At 52.4% G+C, this 9,931-nt stretch overlaps 1 protein-coding gene across 1 annotated transcript; it reads left to right on the forward strand.

Annotated features, from left to right (window-relative positions):
* The first annotated feature begins 5,954 nt into the window (after window positions 1-5,954).
* CLDN5 (claudin 5) lies at window positions 5,955-9,644 on the forward strand. Its single transcript, XM_087754821.1, has one exon. It carries the CDS (start codon window positions 6,033-6,035, stop codon window positions 6,681-6,683), a length of 651 nt encoding a protein of 216 aa, XP_087610947.1. The 5' UTR covers window positions 5,955-6,032; the 3' UTR covers window positions 6,684-9,644.
* The last annotated feature ends 287 nt before the right edge of the window (window positions 9,645-9,931 follow it).

Genomic DNA, 9,931 nt, shown 5'->3' on the forward strand with positions numbered 1-9,931 from the left:
GCAGCTCAGAGCTGGAGCCCTGGGAGCGTACGAACAGGAAGGCAGTATCTGTGGATGCAGCAGGCTTTGTTGACACAAGCTGCTTTACAAGTTATTTAGTAATCCGTAAGAAAAACTGCAAAAGATAAGTATTTTCCCTTGCTGCAAAAAAAAAAAAACAAACACATTTTTCGTGACACACCACAGGAAATGAAGATTATGTTTGAATAATAGCAGTCTCAGAGGAATAGAAATGTTTCTTTTGCATTTACAAGCACGCACGAGACCACCTTTTCAAGATGGCAATGAAGAAGCAGTAAGAAGAACCTAAAAATTTTCTCTGGAATAAGAGACCTTTTGCATCTTTTCACCAGTAGCGGCCATCCTTTCCTCTTACTGGAAACCACTTTTAAGAAGGGAATCAGGATTGACAAAACAGATGTGTGCTATTCCCAAAGACTGGGCTTGTCTCAGACGTATCTCGTTAAGAATAGGGACAGCACTGCTGAGAATTGATCGCTCTCATCGTCAGAGGAGTTGTCCCGAACCTCTCGTGTTCTCAAGAACGCAAATTTCCTGTGACACTAGATAAATATAGTAGGTTTCCCATCGCTAGCCCTGAACAGTTTTCAGTAACTTCGTGGTCGTGTCTTCACTAATTACTTTCAACATCTGCAATGTATATTTAAAACAATGGCATTTGTCCTTGCTGACGCTGTTCTTTACAAAATGACATCTGATGTGATTTCCCAACAATGACATGGGAAAGAGATCTACTAGGCTCCTGGTACACCACAATCTGTGGAAGGAGGCTAACTTCGGAAGAGGACAAAATTAAACTAGGATTCTCCTGATAGGAAACATGACACAGACCGGACCCTTGGGCATGAAACAATGTATATTTCCTACAGCTTTCCCCCCGCCTGTCCAGGCCTTAATACATTCTCAAGAGCTGTCCATAGCATTAAGAGAAGCACTGGACGTGACAGGGCCTAAGCGTACATTCGGTGTGATCTCTTGGCGAGTGGGATGGTCAGGCTGTTCAGATGCTCGTCGACAGCCGGGGCATTCGAAGCTTTGGGAAAGGGCCATCGTTCACCGCATTAACTGCCCTGAAACGCCGTTAGCACAGGGTTATGGCTGTCCGGTGACGCTGCAGTATCCGCTCGAAAGCCACATTCAGAAAACGAGGTGCTGAGGAGTTAGGTGCGGAGCAGCTCACCAGCGCAGCCCGGCTGGTCCTGACGGCGGTGACTGGATATGTTCCCATCAGGGGGGTGCTTTAGTAAGACATGGAGAGGGGAAGATCAATTCCAACCAAGGGGAAGTTTCGAACGCTGATCCAGAGGTCGGTGTGGCGAGGAATTCGAGCAGGGAGGTGTGGAACTCAGTTCTGTTGACAGTCTAGCACAGTTAATTTCCCCATTATGTGAGGAAAGCTGTCTCGGCATTCCCCCCGTGCGCAGCGCAGGCAGCACCCCGCGCCCCCGGCTCCCCGGCAGTGCCGGCGGGCACTTCGCACGGAAACGCCAGGCAGAGGGGGGGGGTGAAGTGCAGAGACTGATACAGGCCCAGGGCAACTGCGTTTGGAAAGGGATATACGGCAGCAAATACATGAAGGCTGGAAGCAGATCTGTAACCCCCTTCACTGTTTCTCCAACTACAGAACTGTGTTTCCTTCCTTTCTTTTACAGGAGTCTCGTCACTTCGCCACGGAGGGGGAGGAGTAGCGTGGGCATCCACTTCTCAATCCTGAACGGCAGCAACGCACTTGTACTAAAAAAGGTGTTGGATCCTACATCATTAGCGCTAGTCATAGAGCATTACTGGTCCGTCTTGCAAAATTCTGGTGTGACTTTTAAATCATTGCTTCTCGCTTTTCAAAAGATGAACTAAGAGAGGAAGTGACAATTTCATGTTAACCACTTCAGCTTGTTTCCAAATGAAATGATCCTGAGACAAATCCTGTGGTGAAATTGTGCGATTTCCTTTTGTAATAACCTGCTCATTTGACAAGGACTCATGCCTACGTGCCAGGCTTCTGATGTGTCACACTAGTCCGAAGCCATGTTGGCCCTGCTGAGATGCAGGAACTTCATGGAGGCCTGTCTCACTGGGGAAGATGGTATGTGCGCTCAAGCTCCAGCTAAACCTCTTCTCTTGGGAAAAATAGTTGCATTTTAAAGGATAATTCAGGAAGGAGTAATCTTCACTGAGCAAACTTAAGCTGAATGAAGAACAGCCCCTAACACCCCTGCATTTGTAAATCTCCTTGCCTTTATTTCAGCACTAACTAGAAGACCAAATATGGTACAAAAGCTATCTCTAAAGAGGATTCCTGATTCTTCACCTTTGCTCATGTCTGATCCGGAAATTATGGTAAGCTGTCTTGAGATGTCTGGGCTTTTAATTCATCTTTTGACTCGTACTCTGTCTTATTCCCACGAACAATACTAGGTTTGTGCGTAAGCCTGATACCAAATGTCATTTTCTTCTCTGTCTTCCAGATGCTTAACATTTTAGGGATGAGAAGGAGCAGAAGCACGTAGGTAGGCGACACTCCAAAGTTACAAACCAAGTGTGCTCTGCAGCCTACATTGCAGGTCCCAGAAGGCAAATCTATCTAAACATCGCTGGTGGGATGCTTCGGGGCTGAGCAAAGCCCTAGCAAGACTGGAGGCCTGGGCACAGCAGTTCTTCTGTGCCACGGCACAGGGCTCATACTCCAGGACAAGCAAAGCTGGCAAGAGCCTGGACCCCCCTTCGCAGCCCTCCCAGTAACTGCGCCTGGTATTTGTCCTGGTTATGTCAGGAAAAGAGTGAAAACACAATCACCTCGAATCCCAAAGCCCCTCTTGCTATAGCATGGCTTCTGTGCCATTGTTCTCAGCTTGAATACCACTTCCGCCCATTTTCACAGGCTGCAAAGCCCCCCTACCTATCCCCCCCGAATAATTTAATAAATACATAGCTGGAGCCGTAATAGATGTAATGACATTAACGGTCATTTGTTAACGAGTTACTTTGCTGCAAGACCATCATGCCTTTGAATTGAAAGGAATCCAGACTTTACCAACAAGGATTTAATTTATTAAGTAGTGTTTTCTTTACTTAACACCCCAAGAAAAACATCATGCTGCTTGGTGGTTCCTTTTAAGAAACTAGAACCTTTTCATTTCTGGGAGTTTAAATGAATTCCCGGTGTTGCGACATTAGCACCGCCAGAAGCACGATGTGCCGGAGCTGGCAGGGCCCTCAGGCCCCAGCAGCTCTGTCAGTCAAGCCAGCAGCAAGTCAAGTAAGCAGACCGGCGAGCACCTCGCACCGACGGGCTCATTACGGGCGGCCTGTGCCACCAGTGCTCGCTTTCAGGATCAGGGAACAGAGTAATTAAAAACGGAGGCTGTTGCCAGTAGCCAGGGTAAAAGCTAATATCTGGGGTAAGGGAAAGAAACAAACAGCCAAAGGTGAAATACCAGGAATGGAAATGCCTCCAAGCAGAAAGGTTGGTTTACCCTGCCATTATTAAGGATGTACTTCCCCAGAGAAAGAATTGTTTTGGATTAAGTGATTTGTAGGACTCAGTTGCTCAGTAACAGGTAGCAAGGGAAGGTGGGGTGAGGGCTGCAGAGGTAACACAAGCCATGCGCTGGTTTCCCTTCTCAGCCCGCGGCCCCGGGCTGCCGCGCAGGCCCCACGAGTGCCTCCCGGCCGGCACAGCAGCACACACAGGCCGTTTATCGGAGGAAATTCGGAGTTCCGTGCTCCCAGGCAAGTGGCAAGGGTGGGGCTTTCCTGTGCTTACGGGCTAAGATAACTGGCATTTCTCCCCCCTTCTTTAATTGTTCTTCTGTGCTGTTTTCTATATAATCATTATTATCATCATAAATACAGATGTTACTCAGTTTCAGCCTGTGTTCTGGGTTTCTTCCTGTTCACATCTGAGACATCTCTGTCTCTGTGGCTGGTTCTTTTGCACATTCTCCTCTCCCTGACACCAGGGACTTTTCTGAGTGATTGTAAGCAGCCCCAGTTTGACAGACTGCACAGCCCCAGTCACACATTCCTCCTGGACATGCACACTGGAATTTACAGTTTTAAATAATTGAAGTAAACTGTATGTATGTCACATACAGCTGGAAGAGGAGATAACTCCTCTTAACTCCGTTTACCAGGCAGCCTCTGTTAGGAAGACATTTTCCATGCTAGAAATGTTTACAGCTCCTCAGGCAGAGATAATCGATGGGAGGCCGCAGTCATCATATGTCAGCATGTCCACACCGTGATGCTCCCCAAGCTGCTGACGTTCTTCTCTTTCTTTTTTGGGTGTCCTGTGGCTAAAGTTTTTCCTCTGGTTGGAAAAAGAGAAGTGAAAGGCCACATCTGGTGTGGTGCGCCCTGGCTGCCACCCTCCTGTCACCAGCGCTGGGGTCCTCTGCAGAAGAGTCATCGGTGACTCTGCCAGGACGTAAGCAGGGCACCCATCAGTCACGTCCTCAGCTCTCGATGCATGTGATTCCTTTAGCCTTTGCTTATCATTTCTTCTGCTGCCTCTGCTTCACCTATGGACTTTTCCATTCACGCTGCATTCATACCAGTCCTAGCATTTCCATCACAAATCTCTGCATGCCGTAATACACGCTGTAGATTACCGTACAACAGAGAAAACCGCTTACATAGGGGCAGGAAATGTGTTATTTTCAACTCTGTGATCTCCGCTACACTAGAAGGATACTTTGGGCTAACTGAAACCAAACCTAGCCAAACTAGTTCAAACGTCAGTGTGAACATAACTTTCAATTTTGTCTAAAACATCTAAACTTATTTAAGATAAACCAAACAATCCCGGTTTAAATCAAAAGGAGCGTTTCTCAGGGCACCCAGTGGAAAGCCGCTGGACCGCAGCTCCTCGCGCGTGCCGGGAGGCAGCCGGTGAGGTCTGTTCTCCTTCCGCTGCAGCTGTAACAGCAGCATTCACACCACCGGCGCCAGCCTGGAGGGGTGTGAGCTGCTGTTGGCCTGCAGGGGTTGAACCGAGGTGTCTTTGCAAGAACAATCCAAGAGGCCAGTGGTCCATGAAGAGATGGTGGCAATTACGACGTCTGCATGGCTTGATGACGAAACCTCTTGCAAATACACTCTTTTCGATACGGGCACTTAACTCATCGACACACCATAAAGATTCGAAATGTACTTGAGCAATTAAACAGTAAAGTGAAGTCTGAAATCTTTGTGGCAATATATTTGAATAGAACGTCTTGCTCTCAGCAGCAGTATCAAAACAAACAGAGTTTCCTGCCTGGTGTAAGCTAATAGCAATTATTCTTCCTGGACCAAATTAAGACTCTGTCTGTTGGTACTGAGCGATGATGTGCAGATCCCATATTCAAAGCTCTTCCATTTTCAGGGTGGTTCCTAAGGCGTTTGGTGGTGCTTGCTGACACTTTTGCCTGTCACGATGTGCAAGCGAGAGATGCGCAGGTCAGTCAGCGTGCTCAGCCTTCTGGGCAATGATCAGTTAGGCTCTGATAAGCATGCTGGACGTCCACGCTGCTGGGTGTCTGCATTGTCACGCACCTCTCCGAAGGTCTGGCTGTGGACTTTATCGGTAAACGGGAAACACACAGATAACGGCGCTAAAAGGAAGAAGTCTCAGCGGCTGAACTCCTGGAGGAGATTCCTCCAGCCCCACACCCTCCCGGGAGCGGGCAGCGTGCCTGCGAGCTCCTCCCGGAGCACGGTGCCGGGGCGCGCAGGGGGACGTTTCCCCGGCTCCGGCGGGAGCAGCGGGGAGCGGGGAGCCCCCGGCCCCCGCCCCGCTCCCGGCCCCGGCCCGGCCCGGCCCCGCCGCTGCCGCCCGCCCGCGGCCGTGCCAGCCCCCGCCCGCGGGAAGGGGCCGGGCCAGGCGGGGGGCGGGCGGCCCGCGGCTCTCATATAGCGCTGCCCGCCGGCCGCGGCCCCAGAGCCGGTAGGCAGCCGCCCGGGGCGAGGGGTGCAGATCCACCGCGCCGTCCTTTCTCCGGAGGCTTCGGTGGGGCAGCGGCGGCAGCGGCATGACTTCGGCGGCGCTGGAGATTCTGGGGCTGGGGCTGGGCATCCTGGGCTGGGTGGGGGTGATCCTGGCCTGCGGGCTGCCCATGTGGCAGGTGTCGGCCTTCATCGACGTGAACATCGTGGTGGCGCAGACCATCTGGGAGGGGCTGTGGATGAACTGCGTGGTGCAGAGCACGGGGCAGATGCAGTGCAAGGTGTACGACTCCATCCTGGCGCTGCGGCCCGAGGTGCAGGCGGGCCGGGCGCTCACCGTCATCGTGGCGCTGCTGGGGCTGGTGGCGCTGATGGTGACCGTGGTGGGCGCGCAGTGCACCAACTGCATCCGGCCGGGCAAGGCCAAGTCCCGCATCGTGGTCGCCGGCGGGGCCATCTACATCCTCTGCGGGGTCCTGGTCCTCGTCCCGCTCTGCTGGTTCGCCAACATCGTCATCAGCGACTTCTACGACCCCACCGTGCCGCCGTCCCAGAAGCGGGAGATGGGGGCCGCGCTCTACATCGGCTGGGCGGCCACGGCCCTGCTGCTCTTCGGGGGCTGCCTCATCTGCTGCTGCTCCTGCTCCCAGCGCGACGAGACCTCCTTCCCCGTGAAGTACTCGGCGCCGCGGCGGCCCACCTCCAACGGCGAGTACGACAAGAAGAACTACGTCTGAGCGGGCCGCCCCGCCGCCCGGCCCTGCGGGGACCCGGGCGGGCGGCTGCGAGCTCCGGCGCTCCCCTGCCTAGCGCCTCTCCCTGACGGGGACCCCCGTACAGCGGCAGCCCTAGGCAGGGCAGCGCCGCGCCGCCCGGCTCCCCGGCGGGTCCGGCCGCTCCGCTGCGGGCCGCGCCGCGCTCGGCGCCGCCGGGGCCCCGGTGCCGCCCGCCCCGGCCGCACGGCGCAGCCGAGCCAGCGTCTCCCCGGCCCGGGGCGCTCGCGGGCACCGAGGAGCCCGGCCGAGCCGCGGCGGCGGCTGCCGGGCCGCCCCGTCCGGGCTCCGGCTCCCGCCGCAGCTCCCGGCCCTTCCCCGGCGCTGCCGTGAGACCCCCGGGTGCTTCCCCGGCCGCTCCCGCCGCGGGGGCCCCGGGCACGGACCGGGCCGTTGGCGGGGCGCTGTCGCCGGGAGGCGGCTTCCCTCCTCCGTTCTCTCCTGAAACCCCGCGCCCGGCTCCTCCCGCCGGGGCTTCCCTGCTCTTCTGGCGGGGCAGCTGAACTAGGGCTGCCACCTAAAGCACGACACCAGCCTCGGTCCTTAATCCCGCAGGCGGTAACTGCTTGGAGAAGGCTGTTGGATGTTCTTCAGTTGTTTCGGTCCCCCAGAGCAGTGCATGGGTCTGTGTGTCTTTGAGGCCTTTGAAAGGCATTTCGGGTAGTTGCTCTCCTTTAGTGGAGAACAAACCAGGTTATACTAGGCTGCCCCTTGAGGTTCTTCATCGCTTCTCCATCAGCTTCTGTTCTGTTTTTACTTGAATATGAACTCCTTGCCAGAATTACTGGAGCGCTAGATTCAGAGACCCGGGAGATCTTCGTCTGCCCTGGCTCCAGGGGCATCCCTCTGCACTACAGGAGACTGGAAACCTTAAAAACTGCCCCGGATGCCGGTGGCCGGGGTGTGGACGGCTCTCGTGCCCGCCTTGCCGAGCCCCGCTTGCTGCCAGTTTTGAATTGTGTGTTCAGCTGGACGTGCACTTGGTTGGCTCCCCGCCATAACTTTGTTAACTTGTGCTTTCCTTCGTTTACCAAATCGGGCAAAAAAACTGCTAGAAGAATTTTACCAAATATCTGGACTGAGACTTCATGTGGGCTGATCAGGAGACGTGAAGTCACGGCGCTCCCAGCTCCTCCTTATTGTCCCGGTAACGCTGTGCGGACTGAAGGAAGATGCTCTGGGCGACACAACTCTCATTAGCTGAGCTCACCACCTGCTGAACTTCGCCACAGCCTGGAACACTGGCATCCACCTTTCCGTTCCGCTGCAGAGACAGACTTTTTTTAAAGGAGGGCTTAAGGGGTGGTGCGATACTCTTCCACGCGAATGACTTGTACTTCTAAATCAACGCAGAATTGTGCTACAGACGGCGGCGGTGCCTGTGTCGCCATGAGGAGGCTTCTGCCGAGAGTTAGTGAGGAAGCGTGGTGGCTCTGTTCCTCGGAGGCCAACGCTACGACCTCGTGGGTCCCTCACAACCACCGAGCAATAGCGGGCACACCTAACCTGAGCATTAACTCTTCAAAGTTTCTGGTAACGCCGAGACTTATGGACTAATCATAACCACAGGTTTGTGACAGATTTACATCAACTGTGTTCTTGCTTTGCTTAGCAAATTTAAAGCCCCAGCGGTATCGATGTGCACACAGACCTGAGTGGGAGACTAAAGCCCTGCCCCTGCAAATATTGGTGTTGAATATTGAGCACATGATTTACCCTTTTAAAGATAACCGCTTTCCTTTTCTAAACACCTGCGTTGCAGGGTCTGAGCCCATCAGACAATACAAAAGCAGAGCAGTGTGTCTAGAACTAGCTCTGCTCTATAAAGAGGTGCAGCTCTTATACTGTCTCCATTTAAGTTAAAGCTATAATGTTGTTCCGATGTGATATGTAGTTTTGGTACAAGAATGAAATAGTCTGTATTTCATCATTGCAACTTTTTTTTTTTAACAGTGTAACCCTGTAAATGTATTTAAATGCATCTATTTTGCAAGAAATCTACCAAAGTTGGCTTGTTATGTGGTTTGGTGCCTTTATTTGTTTCACAGTTACTTTATTTTAAATGATAATTTCCAACTGTATGTGTCACCCAGCCCACAGACATGCTACACCCTTACTCAGCCCTCTTGTGTCTAGCAAACAAGTCAACAGCTATTAGCCCAAATCCTGGACCTCACTCTCTTTTGTCTCAAATTAAAGAACTACAACCCAGCCCCCGCTGCCAGACGTGCCTGCAGGTATCCTAGAGCCTTCAGCAGTGCTGCAGGCCTTGGGCTCTGACCGAAAGATGAAATCTTTCTGGGCAGTTCATCGCTAGCCTTTAAAATCAAATCAAAACTGGAGTCTTGGGGGGCGGGAGGGAAACCCACACCTTAGAAGGGAAATTTTTTTAACCAGCCGAACTTCTTGACAGATAGCTTTGTGTCACGGCAGGGCTGGATCCACTTCTAACCAAAATCTGAAACAATTGCACATCAAGACCTCTTGAAAGAAGCCAGTGCTAAGTGCGTGCATACCCGTAAACACAGCGTCATCCTACCAACAACATAACTCGCTGCTGATGTAACAAAGCTTTGCTGAGGTCAGCGAGGCAGCGCCCAGCAATACTAGCAGGAAGGGGGGCCCGTTTTCAAAAATAGTTATATTTAATCTCATCCTTCAGTATACTTACTTGTGGCTGTGCTTTAAAAAACAACCAGAGAGAATGCCGTTACTGATGTCACTGGCTTCAGGGTAAAAGTCTAAGTTGTTTTTTGCTATGTTTTGTTTTCCAAGAGCAAAGACCTAGTCCTGAACTTTAAGACTTGGAAGCGCTCAGGACCAGGCCTGAACCTCATCCCCATGAAAAGAGAAATCTATAGCACTTGTTTACTATTTTTATTTTGTATTTATGATTTCACATAAAAATAAAAATATCTAAACCCATCCCTGAACAGGGTTACTGTTTTTTGTGAAAGGCATGGGACTGTTTGGGCTCAAGAAGGTGGGGTGGGACATGGGTGCCCAAAGGGCAACCTTTACCTGGGCCGCCTCTGGGGAAGCCAGGACTCCCCTTGCAGAGCGGTCAGCACCTCAGCTCTCCGCCGGAGCCTCAGCCAAAAGAGCAAGGAGCAGCGGTTGGTCTTGTGATGTGAGCACATTAGGAAGCGGACTGTGAGTCCCAACTATTTTGAGAACAGCTCTAAGCATGAAGCTCTTTAAGCTTTCAATTC

The sequence above is a fragment of the Nipponia nippon genome, unplaced genomic scaffold, assembly GCF_047370975.1.
Source record: "Nipponia nippon isolate SJK-2023a ecotype South Korea unplaced genomic scaffold, ASM4737097v1 scaffold_18, whole genome shotgun sequence".
NCBI classification, from domain to species: Eukaryota; Metazoa; Chordata; class Aves; order Pelecaniformes; family Threskiornithidae; genus Nipponia; species Nipponia nippon.